The sequence below is a fragment of the Megascapheus bottae genome, chromosome X (genome assembly GCF_031878675.1).
Source record: "Megascapheus bottae isolate mThoBot1 chromosome X, mThoBot2.hap1, whole genome shotgun sequence".
Taxonomy (NCBI): Eukaryota; Metazoa; Chordata; class Mammalia; order Rodentia; family Geomyidae; genus Megascapheus; species Megascapheus bottae.
Genome location: NC_143547.1, coordinates 6,345,422 through 6,367,875, shown reverse-complemented (window position 1 = coordinate 6,367,875; position 22,454 = coordinate 6,345,422). Strand labels below are relative to the sequence as shown.

Genomic DNA, 22,454 nt, shown 5'->3' with positions numbered 1-22,454 from the left:
GTGATATACAGAAGGGTTACATTTTCTTTTTATTGTATTTTATTGTTGGGATAATATATAGAGGGGTTACAGTTACATTTGTTAGGTGATGAGTACATTATTTCTCAAAACCTGATATCCCCTCTCATGTTTTTGTCCCCCTTTCTCTCCTCCACCTCCCAGTCATCTTGTTTTTCTCCTTCCCTTCCCTATTTCAAATAAACAAATAAGTGTATATACAGTATGCCAGTATACAAATTCAGGTACAGTAACCTCATGAGATTAACCCATATGGAAAAAAGAAAAAGAAGAGAGAGAAAGGAATAACTTTATGTAGTACATTAAGAATAGCAATCACAAAGATAAACCTCTTGTCTCATTAACCTAGAGTTCATTTTGTTTAGTCTCATCCTGTACAACCTTACGTACACAGCTTTCGAGCTGTTGTGGTCCTCTGTTAGGAGAATCCTAAAATTTGTACTAATTATTACAAATGAGGGAAACCATAGAGCCAGTGTTCCTTTGGGACTGGCTTACTTCACTTAATATGACTTTTTTCCAAGTCTTTCCATTTCCTTATGAGTGGGGCAATGCCATTCTTTCTGATGGCAGCATAGAACTCCATTGTGTATAAATACCACATCTTCTTGATCCATTTGTCTACTGAGGGGCATCTTGGTTGATTACATATCTTAGCTAGGGTAAATATTGCTGCAGTGAACATCGTTGTGCTAGTAGGTTTAATATGGCCTTGTTTCTGGACATTTGGGTAAATGCCAAGGAGTGGCTAAAAGCTCTGGAGAAACTAGGACTCCATGAAACATTCCTCAGTATAATAGGCTGTGTATGACAAACCTACAGCTAGCATTATACTAAATGGTGAAAAGCTAAAGCCATTTTCTCTAAAATCAGGAACACGCAAGGATTCCCACTCTTTCCACTCCTCTTTAACATAGTATTAGAATTCCTAGGCAGAGCAATAAGGCAAGGGAGGACCCAAATAGGGAAAGAGGAAGTTAAACTTTCCCTCTTTGCAGATGACATGATTCTGTATTTAAAGAACCCTGTAGATACCACTCCCAAGCTGCTTGAGCTGATTCAAAACTTTGGCAAAGTAGCAGGGTATAAAATCAAGCCTTAGAAACCAATGGCTTTCCTGTATGCCAACAGTGAGAAGAGAGAAGCAGAAATCAGGAAAGCAACTCCTTTTGCAATAGTCTCAAAGAAAATAAAATACTTAGGAATTAACTAATGATGTAAAGAAACTTCATGATGAATCTTTTGGAGAGTGTCACCCCTTCCTATATTCCCTCCTAGTTTCTTACTCCTGTCCCCACTCACAAGTTGTGTAGTTCATTTTCAACACAGTGTCTAACATGTAACACTACTACATTTGTTTACTAACCAACATTCTTAACATCCATTCTTAGTGAAAACTTCAAAAACAAAACTTACTTTGAGGCATTTCACAATAACATAGAGGTACAAGAAAATGCTACAGAGAGCACTTAAGTATTCTTTACCTAGTTTGCCTTGTAATACTAAAATATAAACACACTAAAAGGGCACAGTCAGGATTTTGTAATGGGGACAATCCACAGATTTTTTTTTTGCCAGTCAGGCTTGAACTCAGGGCCTGGGCACTGTCCTTGGACATTTTTTGCTCAAAGCTAACGCTCTGCCACTTGAGCCATAGTGCCTCTTCCAGCTTTCCAGCTTTTTCTGTGGATGTGGTACTGAAGAGTTGATCCCAGGGGCTTGTGCATGAGAGGCAAGCACTCTACCACTAGGCTACACTCCCGGCCCAATCCACAGATCTTATTGGGATGTTTCCAATTTTTCTTGCATCCACATATGTATGTGTATGTGTATATGATTGTATGAAATTTTATGACCTGAGTAGGTTTGTACATTCACCACTGCCAAATTCAGTGGAGAAACCACTTCCTTCCGTATAAGCTTTCCTCCAATTGTCCTTTGATTACCAACTCTGATTACCCTTGGACAATGACTCATCTCTTAACATGAGACTTTAGAGCTTTGTAAGTCTTTCAACTGATGTTTCAAATTGGCTTTGATTTTTACTCAGTTTATTTTTTCCAGAGTATCATCCCAGTTGTGTGTATTGGTAGTTATTTATCATATTGCTGAATAATAACCTATGATTCGAAAATATTCCTTTTTTTGCCAGTCCTAGACCTTGAACTCAGAGCCTGAGCACTGTCCTTTGGCTTTTTCAAGGCTAGAGTTCTACCACTTGAGCCACAGTATTACTTCAGTGAACCGAGGTCTTCATGAATACTAGGCAAGCACTCTACCACTAGGCCAAACTCCTGGCCCTAAAATATCCCTTATTTTTTTAAACACTTTTTCAATGCCTTTTTTTTTTTTGAGATTGTGACCAGTAATAAAGATGTTTTTTTTTTTTGGCAGTCTAGGACTTGAGCTCTGGGCCTGAGCACTGTTTTTGGGCTTTCTCAGGGCTAGTGCTCTACCACTTGAGCCACAACACCACTTCTGAAATTTTTTTATTTATGTGGTACCGAGGAATCGAACCTGGGTCTTCGTGCATGCTAGGCAAGCACTCTACTATTAGGCCAAACTCCCGGCCCCCTTCCTTTTATTTTTTGAATAACTTGTTTCTCTCTCATGAATACCAAGAATGTAAGTGGTATGTCTTACAATATATTTATCTTCCAAAGAGTTTTCCAGAAAGGCTTTCCAATTTCTTATAGCTGCATTTATATTTCTGGTCTTTTTACTGTTTTGTCTCTGTTCTTGATACATTTTTTTATAATACATATGTGCATATACCTGTTTGTATATGTGCATATATGTATATATAATATATGTAATCTGTGTGTGTGTGTGTGTGTGTGTGTGTATGTGTGTGTGTGTGTATTCATGTGTGCATGTTCACATGTCCTAGGGCTTGAACTTAGGGCCTGGGTGTACTGCCCTTAAACTTTTGTGCTCAAGATTAGTGTTCTCCCACTTGAACCTGCGCTTAATTTTCAACTTTTTAGTGATTAATGTATAAATTGAATCCTTCCAGTCTCAGTCTCTGGAATATGTTAGGGTGCTAGAACATGCTATTGCATGCACCTATGGTTAAGATGGAATCTTGGGAACGTTTTGCAAATATTGGTCTAGAATTTCAAGAAATGGTATTATTTTTCTTTTCCTTTTCTTTTCTTTCTTTCTTTTTTTTTGGGGGGGGGTGGTGGCAGCTTGAATTCAGGGTCTGTGTGCTGCCTTTGAGATTTTATGCTCAAGGCTAGTGCTCTACTACTTTAAGCCACATTACCATTTTCAATTTTTGTAGTTAATTGGAGTTAAGATTCTCATGAGACTTTCCTTCAGAGGTTGGCTTTTAATCCATGATCTTAAAATCTCAGTCTCCTGTGTAGCTAGGACTATAGGTATGAGCCACCAGTGCCTGTCAGAATGAATTCTTTTAATTTTGCCTTTTGTGAGAATGTCATTATTTCCCCTTTATTTGAAAGGTAACGATAATTTTATCCAGTATTTAATTTTTGATTAATAATTCTTTTCTTCTAGGATTTGAAAAACTTATCCTTGAAGAGATACCATTTGATCCTGAAACTATGGATCAAAATAATTCTGAGATAGTGAATGACTCACTTGAACTTGGAAATGACAGTGACTATGATGACGACGATGAAGAAGTTAATGAATGCCCATTTTTCTCTATTCCCATGTATTTTGGTGAGTTTGATGTGATAATGCTAGCAGCACTAGGTCATTTAGATTTTCTTTTTTTGTGAGTCTTGTGGCTTGAACTCTGGGCCTGGGTGTAGTCCTTGAGCTCTTCAGCTCAAGGCTATTGCCCTACCCCTTGAGCCACAGCCCCACTTCCTGTTTTCTAGTGATTAATTGGAGGTAAGAATCTCATGTTTTTTAGTGCCCTGGCTGGTTTGAACCATGATCCTCAGATCTCAGCCTCCTGAGTAGCTTGGATTACAGGTGTGAGCCACTGCACCCAGCTTAGATTTTCATTTTTTTTGCCAGTCCTGGGCTTGAGCTCAGGGCCTGAGCACTATCCTTGGACTTTCTCAAAGCTAGAGCTCTACTACTTGAGCCTCAGCACCATTTCCGGCTTTTTTTCTATGTATGTGGTGCCGAGGAATTGAACCCAGGTCTTCGTGCATGGTAGGCAAGCACTCAACCACTAGGCCAAACTCCTGGCCTAGATTTTCATTTTTGAAGCATAGTTTTGATTCACAGTTGAAGTTTCTTTCAATATTTTAAAATATTTTATTTATGGAATTATTGGTACTAGCACAATCTAGCCTGAAATGAACTCAGATAAATTCCTTGCTTTTATGGGAAGATTACAATAGCCAAAATAACACATCATTCACATCCCACTTCTGGTGAGTTTTAAATAATACTTATTATATAAAGCTCTGTTTTATCTAATTTCATTAATATCTGTAGTAGAAAATAGTAGTGGCCTTTTCTAATTAGACATTCTTTTAAGGAAAGATTTAGCTGAATTAACAGTTGTGATAATGTAGTGAGATTCTATTTCCATTGTCCATTTCTCCTGAATGGTAAGATTATGTAAAGCTACAGGAAAATTTTACAACCAGGATATTGATGTGATACTAGTAAGATAGCATGTTGAGATTCTCAGTTTTACTTTTATACATTTGTGTGTGTGTGTGTGTGTGTGTGTGTGTGTGTGTGTGTGTGTGTGTGTGTTTCAGTTCGGCTTTCTCACATTTTAGGTTCATGTATCCTCTACTACAGACAAGCTACCAAATAATTCTGTCACCACCATGATCTCCCATTTATTTTTTTATAACCATATTTGCTTCTTTCCAGTTTAGCATCCCTTCCCAAAGTCCTGTTCAGTTTCTAACTGCTGGAATCTACTCTTTCGAAAATAATCATCATAAAGCGGTATTGGTGACTTGATTCAGGTGGTAGAGAACCTGCTTTGCAAGTACCAATCTAAGTTTAATCTCTAGTACTGTCAAACAAACTCTTCATCAACAAAAAACAAATGGTGAATTTTGTTTGTCTTTCAACATAACAGATGACCAAGAAGTGACACCTATAAGAATGAATTGCCCTGTTTCCATGGAAAATGGTAGAGGCCAAGATAATATTCCAGCATTTCCTTTAATCACAGGTTTTGGTATGTTTGAAATGATTTATAGTACAAGTAGCATACTTTTAATACAATTTATTAAGTTATAATTTAAAAAATCATTTCATTTTGTGATATTTCAGAATCATATATCCGTATAAGAAATATGTTAGTATACCAGTATAACAGCAATATTCATGGGACAATATGTTGGAAATGAACTTTACAACTTGGGAGGGGATGGGGAGAGAAAGGAGGAGGAAAACATGGAAAAGGGTAACAATGTTCAAAAAGTTGGGTTGGGAGTGTGGCCTAGTGGAAGAGTGCTTGTGTAGCAAAGCCCTGGGTTTAATTCCTTGGTTGACACATATACAGAAAAGGCTGCAAGTGGTGCTGTGGCTCAGGTGGTAGAGTGCTAGCCTTGAGAAAGCTCAAAGATGATGCCCAGGCCCTGAGTTCAAACCCTAGGACTGGCAAAAAAAAACCCAAACAAACAAAAAAAAGTAATGTACTCACTACCTCATGAATGTAACTGTAACCACTCCATATATCATTCTGACAACAAAATTAAAAAAAAAATGAAAAGGGCCTGTTTGGCCTAGTGTAAGAGTGCTTGCCTAGCATGCATGAAGACCTGGGTTCAATTCCTTGGTACCACATACATAGAAAAAGCCATAAGTTGTACTGTAGAGCTCAAGTTGTAGAGCTCTAGCCTTGAGAAAGTCCAAGGACATTACTCAGGCCCTGAGTTCAAACCTTTGGACTAGCAAAAAAGAAAAAAAAAGAATATATGTCAGTACATAGAACACAAGGAAGCCTTTTTTTGCCAGTCCTGGGCTTACACTCAGGGCCTGGGCACTGTCCTTGGGCTTTCACAAGGCTAGAGCTCTACCACTTGAGCCACAGCACCACTTCTGGTTTTTTTTGTGTGTGTGGCTCATGGGGCTTGAACTAGGCCTGGATACTCTCCGAGAGGTCTTCAGCTCAAGGCTACCACCCTACCCTGGAGCCAAGACCCACTTCCCATTTTCTAGAGGTTAATTAGAGATAATAGTCTCAGGTCCTTTTGTGCCTGGGCTGGCTTTGAACCTTGATCCTCAAATCTCAGCCTCCTGAGTAGCTAAGATTATTTCTGGCATTTTTCTGTGTTGTGGTACTAAGGAATTGAACCCAGGGCTTCATTCATGCTAGCCATGTATTCTACCACTAGGCCACTCTTCCGACCCCAAGGAGACCTTTTATACCATACAATGTTTTACAAAAGAATGATGTCATGCAAAAATACAGGAAAATAATTCTTGTTAGAAATTAGCTAATTTACTGCAAATATTTACATGAATGCTTGTTTGAAAATAAGTGTTTTTCCCCTTGGACTTTTAAAGCCTATCTTGGAGATCCAAGAAGAAATATCAGGATACATAGTATTCATTTGATGACTACAGAGAAGATGACCAAGCCTAGCCTTGCAGCCTGCTACTTGGTTTATGTGCTGTTCTCCGAGGAAACCCTGATTGACAGTTCAGCAAGTATCAGTAGTCTAGGTTACCCAGATCTGGATCCGAACAGAATGGCTGCAATAAGAGGTATGTACATTTGTTATGTAATTATGTATTTAAAAATCACTACTTGGTCCTATAATAAGTGTTATTAATTAAAAGAAAGAATGATAAATATGTAAATCTTAGCTGGGTGACTTCTGATTTTACAATTTAATGATATTTAATAGGTAAAAAAACAAAACCTGTCAATAGACTGGTAGATTAGCCTTATTAAATTTAATTGGTTATGGTCAATAAGTAGTCAATTCTTTTTTTTAGCACTGAGGCTTGATATGAAAATCCAAATAAATAGAGGATAGAGAAAGGAATAAGAGTGTTTCAGTATTAGCAACCAACAACATAGAAACAAGATCTCATGATGAATATACCTTAGTCTTCTGCCTCTCAGAAATATAGGCACTGAGGACACCCTGGAATAAGGGTTTTTTTCCCCTTCAGACAAGTTCAAGTCTAGAAATGACACATGGATGGTACCACATAAATTCCAGTTTGGTAAAAAAAAAAAATTCCAGTTTGGTGTAGTGGTGTTGTAGGGGCTCAGAGAGCATAACAACAACTTTGAAGGAGTTCCAGAATGCTTTGCTAAGGCCAGACTTTGAACTAGACTCATAAAGACTCCTTATATGGGTGAAGGACATAGAGAGAGTTCAGGCTGAAGGAAGAGCTTATAGGAAAACAGACATTGTAAATACACAAGTAAACGTAGCATTGTGTCATGATGTTTGCAATGACACTATTTTCTATTTACAGGTTTCCTTTTTTAGTTCTAACTTATCCATTGAGCTATTAAATCATATCAGGACTCTGAAAGAGTGGGCTTTTGGTTAATGGAGTATTTTTAATATATATCTTAAAGCAAGAAGACCTTTCTAGGTCAGTGTTTTCGGAAATTTCCTGCAAGAGGAAGTGATAATTCAGCACAGAATCCTCATTGGATAGAACTCCTAAAGTCTCGGTAAGAGACAGAGCAAAGAATGGCATAAGAAATGGTTTATTTATTTATTTATTTGTGCCAGTACTGGGGCTTGAACTCAGGGCCTGAATACCATCCCTGTGCTTTTGTGCCCAACAACAGTAATCTTCCACGTGAGCTACAGTTGTACTTCCACCTTTTTGGTGGTTAATTGGAGATATGAGTCTGAGTCTGTCTGGGCTGACTTCAAACTGTGGTCCTCAGATCTCAGTTTCCTAATTAGGCACAAGCTACTGGCACTGGGCTGAGTCCATTGATCTTAAGTAATTCTAATTCATTTCTTTGTTGATTTATTTTCCAATTTTCACGAATACTTTCCCTTTTTCAGAACATTTGGCAAGTATTTTCCTTCAGTGTGATTTGACAGAAGATGGAAACGACTGGAGCATTTGTTTATCCAGTATCAAACGTTTGGTTGAAAATTTGTGCATTGAAGTTCAAACACATTTAGTAAGTTGCTTTTTATTTAAATGTTAGTAGCTTCTGTGTAAGTCTATAATGTATATAATTCCAGAACTGATAATAATCATGCACAGAATCTTCAGGTTGTGTGCTATTTGCATAAGTTTGGCTGTTTATTTTATTTTTTTGTATTTAGACTCTTTAAAACATAACATAGGGGCCAGGAATTTGGCCTAGTGGTAGAATGCACAAAGACTCTGTTTTGATTCCTAGGTACCACATATATAGAAAAAAATCTGGAAATGGTGCTGTGGCTCAAGTGGTAGATCTCTAGCCTTGAGAAAGCCCAAGGACAGTGCTCAGTCCCTGAGTTCAGTCCCCAGGACTGGCAAATAAAACCCCCAAACCAAAATACAAAACCCAAACATAACATAAAGGGAAATAAAATGTTGAAGCCAAGCTCTATATCAGAGCAAGATTTACCTGCAAAGTTGTTTTGCAAATCTTTTTCAATATTTCACTAAGTAACACCAAAAGGAGGAGGTGTCTGTGAGTGCCTCTTGGCTATTATGGTGGTGGTAGTGGTGGCTGAGGATAGCACATTACTTGTTCACTTTTAGCGTTGTTGGGATGTGGTGAAAATAATGCATGATTTGGGGTTAATCTGTCACAGGTATTTTACATTTACATTCAATATATTTGCATGGTAATAGGTATCTGGTTTCTTTTCTAGGCATTGTATCTTTAGCTTATAAGACTTTTAACCTTAACTTGATCCCTAGAGATGAGGATTATGTCACTTCTCTTTTGCTGATGATGTATTTAACTTAAATGACAATTCTTAATTTCCACCAATCTCTAAACTTTATTTTTGCCATATTTAGTCACGTATACTGCTCTAGATTGTTTATACAAACTATTTGCCAAGAACGCTTGTAGCTGAACCAGTGTCTTTGGAGGTAAACATTTGGTGTGATGGCTCAAGCACCACCTGTTTGAAACCAAATCTAGTTATTTTTATCATTCCTTTTTATATTCTTCAAAAAATGCACCCTAGACAATTACACTTAAAATCAAGAAACTGCCTGGCAAACTTCAATTTGCATGTTTGCTCAAGCAGCAGAAGTGAAGCAGCATTTGCCAGGTACCTGGTGTATGGTTGACATGAAGTTGGGTAAATTTTGCTCTTTAAAGTGGGTCCTCAGTCCAGCAATAGCAGTAGTAAAAAGTTTGTGAGAAATGCAATCTTAGTTTCTACATCAGACTCACTGACCGATTTATATTTTAGCTTGCTCCTCCTCTACACAGGCGACTTGTGAGTACCCTACTTTTTGAGAGGGTCCAACCTAGAGTAGTGGTTGTCATCTTGGTACATGAAAGAGATCACTTGAAACAGTATTTTAGGGTCAGTACTGGTATTTCAACTGAGCCTTATACTTGCTAGGTGGGCACTCTATTGCTTCAAGTCCTTGGGGAGTTTTTTGTTGTTGTTGTTGGTCGTGGGACTTGAATTCTAGGCCTGGGCTTTGTCCCTGCCCTTGAGCCATAGAACCACTTCCAGTTTTCTGGTGGTTAATTGGAGATAAGAGTCTCACAAAGTAAAACCAGAACTCATAAGTCTGTTCTTCCCATTCAACTCAATTTCAAGTTGTACCTGACAGCCTCAGAAACATGCGTGGGGAGGTGTGGCCCATGCTGGTGGCAGCTAGGATTCCAAATTCTCCACATGGAACAGCCGGGCCTTTTCTGGCTTAGAAAACAAACTTCAGTTAATACGCTCACCACCGAAAACTCCAGATGGAGGCACATGGAGAAAGCAACACTGGCTAATTTTTCCTCGTTTTTAATTAAATTAAGGACAAATGAACAAGATTTTAAAAGAATTTTGGTGTACATGAACAATGAATAAATCAATAAAAAAAAAGTCTCACGGACTTTTGTGCCTAGGCTGGCTTTGAACTGCGATCTTCAGATCTCAGCCTCCAGAGTAGCTAGGATTACCAGGCATGAGCCACTGCGCAGGCGGGAGGTTTATTTTAGTGTTGTTGTTGGTTTTTTTTTTGCTAGTCCTGGGGCTTGAACTCAGGCCCTGAACACTGTTCTTGGACTTTCTTAAGGCTAGAGATCTACCACTTGAGCCACAGCGCCACTTCTGACTTTTTCTATGTATGTGGTGCTGAGAAATTGAACCTGGGTCTTTGTACATACTAGGCGAGCACTTTATCACTAGGCCAAACTCCCGGCTGAGATTTTTTTTTTCGGTATGCATTTATTTATTTATTGCACTACCGGTACAGGGGCTTGAACTTAAGGTCTTGGACTTTCATTTCACTTGTTTTCTCAAGGCTATATCACATTACCATTTGAGCCACACTTCCAGTCTAGATTTTTGCAGGTTAATTGCAGGAGAGAATCAAAGACTCTTCTACCTGGGTTGGCTTTAAATCAAGATCCTGAGATCTCAGGCTTCTGAGTAGCAAGGATTAGCAGATGTGAGCCACTCTTGCATTGGTTATTTTTAAAATTAAGTCTCAATTTCTCTCTGGTGTACCTTATCAGCAGTCTGCTTATTTATAGTTTCTACAATAACAGATACATCTCACTGTATCCGGCTACTGCTCAAGAAATGGTCTTGCCAACTTTTTTTTTCCCTAGGCTAGCCTCAAACCACAATTCTGTCTCAGCCTACCAAGTAGCTAATATTACAGGTATGAACCACTAGCATTTGGCTAAGACTTTTTGTTTAAGATGTACTCTCATTGTGTAGTTCAGACTGGTATCATATTTCTGGGCACAAATGATGCTCCCGCCTCATTCCACATCCTGAGTAGCAGGGATTTACAGGGATGTGCTATTATGCCTGACCATATGAAACACTTCTGACAAACCTTACTCCTACTTCAGTTCTTTCCTTCTACCTCCAGAGATTCTGGTTGAATTTTCCAAGGTAGGACACATTTTTTTTGCATAAAAAAGGGATTCCCAGTCAGACTGGTGGTTCACGCCTATAATCCTATCTACTCAGGAGGCTGAGATTTGAGGATTGCGGTTCAAAGCCAGGCACAAAGTCTGTGAGACTCTTATCTCCAATTAACCACCAGAAAACTGGAAGTGGCGCTGTGGCTCAAGGGGTAGGGTGGTAGCCTTAAACTGAAGAACTCAGGAACAGTACCCAGCCCAATAGTCCAAGTCCTACAACTGACAAAATAAAAGGATTCCTCAAGTAATTTGAATATACAGCTGGACTTGAAACCCACTTAGGAAAACAGAAAACAAAGCATTCAAAACAAGCAAAAAAAAAAAACCCTCATTCCCAAGAAATTCATTCGCTTGTTCCCAGAATGTTTAGTAGGTATTTTTTATGCTAGCAGTTATTATTCAATCCATTAGGGCTCTCAAGACCACCCCCCAGAAGCAGTGACTTATGGCAGGCTGAGGGAGAATCTGCACTTGTGCTTTTTTCAGATAGTATTGGGCACACTGTACTTAATGGTGTCAGCCCATCTCTTTAGAAATGTGTGCTTCCCTACCAACCAGGAGAACACACTGGTAGGTGTTGGAACATGATGTATGTTTTCTCCATGGGGCTTGGTTTTTAGACAGTGGCTTTTTTTATTTCAGCGTGAAGTCGCTCTCGTTTACTCGGACAGGAATGATGGTGGAGAGGGAAGTAATCAGGAGTCTTGTGGAAGGTTACTCTATGGAAGAAGAGTACTCTATGGAGCAAGAAATGGGAAGCCAGTCACTTGTTATGTGGAACAACTGGGTAAGTTTTGAAAATCATCCATTTTGCTGATAAATATTAGATTCTAGTGATGCATTTGTGAGTCTCACTGTAATCTTTTCAACTTTTATGTATATTGGAAAATTTTTCTAAGAAATTGAAGTAATTTATATTATATTATATTAATGGGAAAAGCCTAGTTTTGAGACTGGTCATTTAAAATGTAAACCTGCCGGGAGTTTGGCCTAGTGGTTAAAGTGCTTGCCTAGCATGCATGAAGACCCGGGTTCAATTCCTCGGTACCACATACATAGAAAAAAGCCAGAAGTGGTGCTGAGGCTCAAGTGGTAGAGCTCTAGCCTTGAGAAAGTCCAAGGACAGTGCTCAGGCCCTGAGCTCAAGCCCAGGACTGGCAAAAAAAAAATAAAAAAAAAATAAAATGTAAACCTGTCTTTCCCTCTTTCCCCCTTCCCCCTTACTGGAGCACAACACCCTGCTGACTTATTAGCTCAGATGAGTCAGCATCCTCTTCAGGAGCTAGGGTGAACTTAGCTTGGTCTGCAAGATTTCTGATGCTCAGTAAGGAGTTTTGGCATTTAATTGATCTCATTCTTTAGAACATTGTGATCCCTCTGCGAGTTGTCTTCCAAAGGCTCTGCTTTTATTTGTGTCAAGGGAAAGTTCCATATGTAATAGTACTATTAGCTGCTTACATTCCCCAGGACATCCTTTCCAGAATGGTGGCCTTCAAAATTTCATTTTGTTTCTATCCTTCCCTCAGGTCAACCTCTTAGTAAAGAATTGCCTAGGATTCTGCTCACACAGAACTGTGAAGTGATAAATGGTTATTTTTTCTTATTATAGAAGTAATTTTATTTATTTTTATTTTTTGCCAGTCTTGGGGCTTGACCTCAGGGCCTGAGCACTATTCTTGGTCTTTCTTAAGGCTAGAACTCTACCACTTGAGCCACAGCACCATTTCTGGCTTTTTCTGTGTATGTTGTACCGAGGAATCGAACTCCGGTCTTTGTACATGCTAGGCAAGCACTCTACACGCTAGGCCAAACTCCCGGCCCCTAGAAGTAATTTTAAAGCTGTTTGTTTGTTAAGCAACTGCAGAGATGGTTTGACTAAATTAAATAACAATAAACATGCTACATAAAAGAAGTACTGAACAATCTGAGCCTCAAGGTAGCAGGAGCCAGAGGGAGTCCCAAGACCCCTATGAAACAAAAAGAATCTTAGTGGGGAGATTGGGTCACAGGTCTTTAATTGTGACTTAACTATAGCAAGGGCTGGACTATTAAGTGCACTGTGAGCAAGGAATCTGCCAGTTGGTGTGTAGTTATTATACTGGTTTATTTTAAAACTTCAAAAAATATTTTAAGAGGGGAAAATTTTTTCATCTTTCACTTAAAACTATTGAAGACATTTTTATTTTTTTATCAGTTTCCTATTTCTTGTGAACATATTAAATATTACGGTTTCCATATAACTACTCTCCCTCTCTCAGATAATATGTATATGTTTTCTGAAGAAGCTGGAATCTGTCATTTAGCAAACTCCTTGTTTATTTATTTATTTATTTGTTTGAAGGTTCTTTAGAAGATTACCATTCACACTTCATTTGGATAGCTTTTCTGTATTTTGGATAATTTTCTTAGGTTGTCAGAAATTGAATTAATGACTTGAGTATTAGTTTTATTTGTGACCCTTGGTAAATATTACTTGGTTAATATCCCAGAGTTAAGCCTTTAGACCCATTTTAAAATACATTAATCTGATAATGTTAAATCTCGTGATTCAGCAAATTATACTAATTAAATGATGGATGTTCCAAGATTAAATATTTATTTACTTGTGATAATGATGTTCTATTTCTCTAATATATCTTCCTTAAGAAATAAGTCTTTATTGCATGTAAAATACAATTTTCAAATATGGTAATTTGAATCACTGTGGGCTATAGATGATTATAATAATTAAGCTATGCAGTTGAGAAGTGAAAACTTCAACATTTATTTTTGAGCTCAAATGTGGTATCTAAAATATAAGAACAATCAGAAGTTTGCTGATGCTTAAGTGATGAGTTTAATACTAAATAACTCCCCCAATATTTTAGAAATGAAAGTAATTCAGAAAGAATCATATTGTTCATTTTTGATAATGTCATTGAAACTACTTAGAATTTATTACTAAATTGAATTTTATTTTCTTTATTTCTTATTTTAAAATTTCTTTCTTTTTCTTTTGGCCAGTCCTGGGGCTTGTACTCAGGGCCTGGGTGCTCAAGACTAGCACTCTACCATTTGAGCCACAGGGCTACTTCTTGACTTTTCTGTTTATGTGGTACTGAGGAATCAAACCCAGGGCTTCATACATGCTAGACAAGTACTCTACCACTAAGCTACCTCCTCAGCCCTAAAATTTCTTTTTTGATGCCATTTGTATTGGTAGGTAAGTGCTCTGCAACCCTTTTTTATTTTTTTTGTTATTTCTGGCCTTGAACTACCATTCCCCTACTTCTGCCTTCCACATATCTGGGATTACAGGCATATATACACCATGCCTGTTTTTTCATTAAAACTTTTTTTTATTAGCATGCATTAGTTGTGTAAGGGGAGTTTTATGTCAAAACTTTTCCAGTCATGTAAACAATGTATTATGATCAATTTTACTCATCTATCATTGTCCCTATCCTACTTCCCCTTCTTTTTTATTTTATTTTTTATTATGGAAGTTATGTATAGAGGTTACAGTTACATTCGCCAGATAGTGAGTATATTTCTTCTCACACATTGATACCCTTTCTTAGGTTTTTGTCCCTACTTCCCTCCCTTCACTCCCTCCCAATCATCTTGTTTTTCCTCCTTCCCTTTGCTATTTCAAATAAACAATAAATGTATATACAATATACCAGTTAACAAAGTCAGATACAGTAACAATATGAGATTAACCAAAGAGCAACAAAGGAGAAGATCCTTCCAAGTAGTACCAAAAGTAATTTCCACATAATTATTGCATCCTAAAAAGTAACATACCACTAAGTCTTCCCATTGAACAATGGGAGCATGTGCAATCTCATTAGCAAGTAAATTCTGTCCCATCATTCTGTCTTTTAACAACCAAAAATTTAATGTTTAACATTTAAACATTTAAGGTTTAATTCCTTCAACCTTTCAAATTCTTGGACCTAAAAATTTATTTAAAAAACTCATCCTTTCTACTGAAGTCTTGAAAAAATGCAACTTAATATTTACTGTGAAAATTGGCATCTGTTTCTTTTGCTAGGTCATTTGGGACATTCGAGTAGACATGTACAGGTACCGTGTTCAGTAATGACTATAGCGAAAACCAAGCGTTCTCCAGAGCTGTCTGCCAGATTCCTTAGTCACTACCTGTTCACAGAGGAGTTGTCCAAAACAACTACCGTCGACAACATGAGATTTGATGTATGTAATCTTGACGACAATACAATTGCTGCTATCCGAGGTTTGTCACTTGTTTGCCCAAATCAACCCAGACTATGGTAGCACTATTACCCACAAGATTGCCAATGCAGTTGAAATAGCTTTTACTATTTTTGAAGTTATGGTAAACTAAGACAATTAGATCTTGTTTTCCTTTTCCCTAAATAGTGACATTTATCTAATACTTACAGTGTTATTAGAATCTTGTCCTTTCTATTAGTATTTGTAAATGTTAGTGTAGGATTTCAGTTACTTCGATTTCATTTTATCTTGTTGGTGTAGGGTCAGAATTCCCCAAACTTCTGTATTTTTTTGTTTTTGATCGTGGGGCTTGAACTCACGGGTTAAGCACTGTAGCTGAGCTCTTTGTTCAAGGCTAGCACTCTACCACTTTGAGCCACAGCTCTGCCCTGTTTTTCTGTGGTGGTTAATTGGAGGTAAGAGTCTCATGACTTGCATACCTGGCTTAGCTTTGAACCCCAATCCTCAGATCTCGGCCTCCTGAGTAGTTAGGATTACAGGCAGGAGCTGCTAGCACCCAGCCTCCCCAAATTTTAAAGTCTGCTGGGTATTAATAGGTGTTTCATGAGTAAAATACTTCTTAGTAATATGATAAAAAGAGACCTTAAGGTAACAAGGACTTCAGTGGCCTCTCGGTTTTAAACATGTTTTGAATGCCTTTAATCCATTGGCTTCACTAGGTCTCCTAATGTGGTTATTATCCTTCCAGTTTTGCTGTCAGGGCCACATGGCACAAGTTTTCTTTACCTGACACCTTTCTTAATAACAATGTTCATCATAGTGGAGCCCCATATTGAATCCAGTGACCTGCCACAGAAGCCCCTATGGCTCTTGCTGATAATCGATTGGTGCTGTGAGTGTACAGCCTTTTGACACATGTCTTGCTAAAAATAAATATAGAGATAGGCTGTGTTAGGCTGTGTTAGTCACGTGTAGATTTGTCACCTGTTACCATGTTGAAAAACAAATGTGATGTATGTCACCAATCAGTGCTGACCCAAGCAATCACTATATTCTTTTGTAAGGGAGAGTTGTAGAGATAATTATGATTAAGTTTGGAAGTTAAAGGTACCTGTGTTGTTCTAACAAATACCTTATAATTTGTCCATTTTTTCCCCCAAGAGTGCTCAGTGGATTATTTCACTATTATTTTCCTTTATGTACATCTTCCTTTAACTGTAAGATCTACAGACTCATTTCCTTTGGTTAGGGTTAAATTCAGCAGTGCAAAAAGTAGCAATGATAGCTTCTTGTATCTCTAGATATGAAGACACTGCTGCTTCTTGTGAATTACAAAGGCTCATTAGCATACTTCTAGATATATTCTTGATACACTTATGAATAAAAAGTGTTGACCATGGGTGCTTAAGGCAATAGAGTTTCTGTCCTAGTGCAGCAAGGCCATAGAAATTAGTCTTACTGTGTTCTAAGACTGGTACTATTTCATATTATTATTCTTTTAGATTAACAGATTTGCTCAGCTTCTAAAATAATAGTTGTGGAACATTTTCCTTTTTGCAGTTATTAGGCCTGAGCACTGTCTCTGAGCTGTTTGGCTCAAGGTTAATCTTTACCACTTGACCTACAACTTCACTTCTGGCTTTTTTTTGTGGTTAACTGAAGATAAGAGTCTTACTTACTTTTCTGCCCTTGAACCTCCATCCTAGCTCTCAGCTTCCCAATAGGCTTATGGGTGTGAGCCACTGACGCTCGGGGAAAGCCTGTTTCAATTACATTTTTGTGTGTGTGTGATACTGGGATCTGAAGTCAGGATCTTCTGCTTGTAGGCAGATCTACTGCCACTTGAGCCATACCTCCTACAGTCCATTTTGCTTTAGTTGTTTAGTTGCTTGGCTGTTAAACCATAAGCTTCCTACCTATGCCTTTCTCACAGCTAAGATTAAAGGTATGATCTGTCAAACTTACTTTCTTGCTGAGTTGGAGTTATGCTACGTTTTTACTCACATTGGCCTTGAACCATGATCTTCCCATTCTCCACCTCATTTAGTATTAAATACCATGGGCTGGATATGAAGGTCAGTTTAGTTTCCAGTATTGAAAAAAAGCAGTAAAATAGAGAGTGAGTAAATTCATTTTTCTGACGTGATTTCTAAATGACTGTTCTGTTTTATTACCAGAGTTTCTCCAGGAAAACTTTCCTTCCTGGGATCTAGTAGAAGATGGCGACGACTGGACAGTGTGCCTAGCAGCCATACGCAGCAGCATCCGAGCTTTTAGAAATAAACTGAAGACCTCTAAATCAAAGGCTGAGTTACCCGGCCCTTCTACAGAGGAGTGAAAGACAAACGTTTCAGCGTAGCTAACCAGCTTCAGCACTTGAATCAACTATCCTACTTTTTTGATGGATAGATAATTGTATAATCTTCTCTAGTTTTATAATTCCAAAATTAGCCTGTTGTAGCAAAGCAGGTTTGCATTTATATCCTGAAGAAATTACCAAAGTTCTTTTAGTAATTTCTTGATTACATTTTATAACAGAAGTTTGCTTAGAGTGAATACAGGAAAGCCTTTATCATTAGACTTTTTGATTCCTTTTAAATCATTGAAATTTTAAAATAAGCCAAAATGAATCTGACCAAATTCAGTTACTATTCCTGGTTTCTAAAATATCTGGGTGTAGTTTTAATATTTGATGTTATTTTTCTGATTCCTACTAATTGAAGAGCATGCAAATTTAAAAGTGTTTGAATGAAAGAAAATACTGATCAGAAATTAAGTTGCATAAAGGGCTTTTGAAAGATACTGACGAGATAACCCATTTTGACATGAGATCATGGCTCAAGTGGTAGAATGCCTGCCTGGCAAACATAAGGCTCTTTGGTTCAAACCCCAGTACTGGCAAAGCAACAACAACAAAGTCTACTTTACTCACGAATGACTTTACTTTTGACATAACCCTCCCCCCACCCCCCACCCCTCCCGCCCTCCCGCCCCCCCCCGCCCCTGCGCGCCCCCCCCCCAAAGAGTATTCTTGAATGTTTTGGCCACAGGAAAAGATAGGCAATTTTATTTTGGCTATTAGTGTTTAGGAAACATTTTGTCAGTTTTAATGTCGTGTTTCATCTTTCAACTTATCAAAAGTCCTCAGTTACGTTCCTTTCAAGCAAATTTTAAGTTGGTTATTAAGCATATTTTGCTCATACTTATTACCATTTGCTTGTGACCCACGGTTCTGGCTTAGATAATTGATCATATGGCTTTTGATAAGGCAGTAAAAATTAAAAAGAGTGTAAAGAATAACAGTATTACTATAATTAGTGTGAAGTCTTGTTATTTTTATGACTTAAGAAATAGTAAAGATGTTTCTGTGTGGCCAGTTCATAGTAGATTTTAACTTTTAGAATATTTTAACTTTTTGAGTATTTTTGTAAAATCCAATGTATGTTTATAAAGGTTAGATATAAAAGACTTAGTTGAAGCACTTGGGGCATGCTTGAGAACCCCAGGTTCAATCTTTCCACTGCTTTAACAAAAAATAATGTTTTAAGACTTTTCTAAATAATTTGCAAGAGTAACTAACTGCTTACCAAAATTATAGTATTTCACCATATATCTTTATACATTTCAGATATTTTTTCAGATATTTTGTATGCTTTTAAAAAAGAGACAGTTTAAATCTTTCATTACAAAACTCTTCTATAAATGGTAAAAGGGTTTCAGCCAGTTTTTAGACTTTCTCTTATAAGACAGCTTTGAAGTTTACAAAACTATTGGCTATAGGACTAATACCGAAACTTAAATCTACTATATAAACATATCAAACCAGAAGATTGTGTGCCACAAATATATGTAATTATTGAAAAATAAAAGATTTAACAAAGAAAAGCACAATTAAATTGTAGGCAAGGATAAACTTTCAAAATGGAATTACAGTTTATGGTGACTGAAATATTCATTTGGACTACAAGCAAAAATAAAAAATATGAAAGCCTACATTGCAAACATTTTTCAGAACTTAAATGGTTACCTCTTTTCTGGTGGTTACTTATATGTTACTTAGAACAGCCCTATCTAATAGAATTTTCTACAATTGAAACAAAAAAATTAAAATAAAAAAAGACACATAAACCAGGAGCCATTGACTAACTTAGCTACGCAGGAGGCTGAGATGTGAGGATCGCAGTTCAAAGCCAGCCCAGGCATGGAAATCTGTGAGACTCAAAAACCAGAAGTGGCACTGTAGACTTCTAGCCTTCAGCACAAAGAGGCTCAGGGACAGTGCCTGGCCCTGAGTTCAAGCCCTATAGCCAACAAAAAAGACATGTACATATAAAAATAAAAATTTGAATATAAATTCAAAATTAGAGTATAATTAAGACTAAAATAATTTATAATTAACCAAGATTGTCCAGTATTGTAGTCACTACAGCATTTGAGATGTGTTTAATTAGAGAAGCTAAATTGGGAATTTTGTCTCATCTAATTACAATTTAAATTTAAGTAGACATCAGTAACAAATTGCTACTGCGTTAGATGGCACAGTTTATAATGCCCTGTTTTTTTTGTTTGTTTGTTTTTTGATTTTTTTTGTCAGTCATGGGGCTTTAACTCTGGACCTGGGCATTGTCCCTGAGCTCTTCAGCTCAAGGCTAGTGCTCTATCTCTTCAGCAACAGTGCTACTTCTGGTTTTCTGGTGGTTAATTGGAGATAAGAGTCTCACAGATCTTTTTACTTGGGTTGGCTTTGAACCTCGATCCTCAGATCTTAGCCTCCTGAGTAGCTAGGATTACAAGTATGAGCGCCCAGTGTCCACTGCCCTGGGTTTTTGCTGTTGTTTCTTTTTTTACTATGCTAGGACTGAAAACAAGAGGTTGTGTATGCTAGGAAAATTATCTACCACTGAGCTTTGCTTAATAAAACAATATTTGCAACAGCTTCCATGGTTTTAATCATAATACATTCTTTAAAAATCATATTTGATTGAACAATGTAAATTTTGAAAAGAATATTCATATTTCATGTTAAACAAAATCGGATCCTTAATGGCTTCAAAATTTGTATGTCAATAAGTGCTTGTTCAATAGACTTACTTTTGAAAATGTGCTTAACATGTTTCAGCTTCCAAATAAATGAACATTTGAAATGTTTAATACAAATGCTTTTTTTTTTCAAAAATGAACTTGTTTTACAGAATTTACAGATTGTCAACTAATGTTACCCTGGAGTGTTATGTTAACAATACAGTTTTTTAGCCAATTTCATAAATGTGACATGGCTAGAATGTTTGTATTGCTCCTTCTGAAGCAAAAGCTTTAAATCTATTATATTTGGAACGATCTTTTACACAATAGCATTCTCATCTCCTTTGAGATGTAATAACTAGTAATCTAAACACATTAGGAAAGTTACTTTGGAAGATTGATAGATAACACTTATACATCTCAGTCCTTAGGCAGAGATAGTAGGAGACATAACTTTGTTCTTTTGTAGTAACTTACTTTGTATTAAGCCCCACTGCAGTATAACTTAACCTTGATCATTTCAGGGCATTTGTGTTTCCTTGGAAGGCAAGGAAATAGCCCCGGGCTGAATAGAGGTAACTTTGGTAGAGTACAAATAGGTGAGGGTTTTCATCCTCTTCACAGCTGATACTCTACTACTTGAGCTATGTATCCAGCCTGGCTTTTGGGTGGTTAGTTGGAATCTAGTATGATTTTCTTCCTGATCTGGCTTCAAACCTTAATCATCCAGATCTCTGCCCTCTGAGTAACTAGGATTACAAATATGAATCACTGGCTCCCAGTTAGTTTTGAGGGTTATATACTAAGCCGGAGGGGGAGGGCATATCAAAATCATGTTATTCTTTTTTTTTTGGCTGTTCACAGGGCTTGAACTCTGGGCTTAGGCACTGTCTCTGATCTCTTCAGCTCAAGGCCAGCACTCTCCCACTTGAGCTACAGCACCACTTCTGGTTTTCTAGTGGTTAATTGGAAATAAGAGTTTCACATATTTCCATGCCTGGGTTGGCTTTGAACTGTCATCCTCAGATTTCTGCTTCCTGAGTAGCTAGGATTACAGGTGTGAGCCAGCAGAGCCCAGCTAGGGAAGCCATTCTATTCTTGTCTTCAAGATCCATCAGCTCCTATCATTCTTTCTTGCCGGACCCTCCCAGGCTTATGAAAATCATCTGCTGTTTATTTTGTGTATCAAGTAGGTTTTGTCTAGATTTCTAATGTACCATATTTTCATGTAGGACTTGCTACAAAATTAGCAGGGCCTGTATAAAATTAATTCACTTCATATTATGTATATTTTGTTTTTGTAACTGTTGGGGCTTGAATGCAGGGCCTTTCACTTACTGAGTAGCCACTTTACCACTTGAGTCATATCCTCAGCTCTTTTATACTTCGGGGTCTTTTTTGGTGCTAGTTTGGGATTTGAAATCAAGGCCTGGGCTCTGTCCCTGAGCTTTTTGTGCTCAGGACTAGCGCTGTTGAGCCACAGCTTTACTTTTGCCTTTTTGGTGGCTAATTGGAGATAAGAGTCTCACAGACTTTGCTATCTAGGCTGGCTTACACCACGATCCTCAGATCTCAGCCCCCCTGAGTAGCTAGGATTATCAGCATGAACCACTGATGACTGGCTTGATTCAGTTTTTTTCTTGATTTTGTTTTTGTTTTGAAGAGGACAAGTCAGTTCTATAGAAATGTCCCTCTACTTGGGCTTGTATGTTTTCCCATGATGAGATTGACAGGGGTCCCTTCTTGGGAAGAGCCATTAGAGATTGAGTACCATAGGAATTGGTGGTTTGTAGCACTGTTAAGAGGTGGGAAAGGCAAGGCAAAAAATCCACTGAAAACGAAGGAAGCAGACACTGGAGGCATTAGCTTGAAGCACCAATGTGGAAATGTCTTGTAAGACTCCTAATTGCTGAAGTTCTCAAGAATCTGATTCTAGAATGAGGTGGTAGTAATGTTAATCAAGACTAGAAATCTGGGCCAGGAGTCTGGCCTAGTGGTAGAGTACTTACCTAGCATGCATGAAGTCTTGGATTCTATTCCTTGGTACCACATACACAGAAAAAAAAACAGAAGTGGTGCTGTGGCCCAACTGGTAGAGCACCAGTCTTGAGGAAGCCCAAAGACAATGCCTAGTCCCTGGGTTCAAGCCCCAGGACTGGCAAAGAAAGAATGGTAATCTGCTTTGCAGAAGAAAAACCAGGAAGCATAATTCCTGGAATCCATG

The 22,454-nt window shown here is 37.7% G+C and overlaps 1 protein-coding gene across 2 annotated transcripts in view; it reads left to right on the top strand.

Annotated features, from left to right (window-relative positions):
• Positions 1-18,191, top strand: part of LOC150040425 (uncharacterized) — a 50,232-nt gene extending 32,041 nt beyond the window's left edge. Inside the window, exons 9-15 of one of the 2 annotated variants that reach the window (XM_090325767.1) lie at positions 3,541-3,708; positions 5,045-5,146; positions 6,481-6,681; positions 7,959-8,080; positions 11,654-11,798; positions 15,048-15,248; positions 17,386-18,191. In XM_090325767.1, the coding sequence (XP_090181893.1) occupies positions 3,541-3,708; positions 5,045-5,146; positions 6,481-6,681; positions 7,959-8,080; positions 11,654-11,798; positions 15,048-15,248; positions 17,386-17,546 (1,100 nt within the window). In that variant the 3' untranslated portion in view covers positions 17,547-18,191. The remainder of the gene's footprint in view (positions 1-3,540; positions 3,709-5,044; positions 5,147-6,480; positions 6,682-7,958; positions 8,081-11,653; positions 11,799-15,047; positions 15,249-17,385) is intronic. The other variant, XM_090325768.1, reaches the window with a different exon arrangement.
• Positions 18,192-22,454: the final 4,263 nt, after the last annotated feature.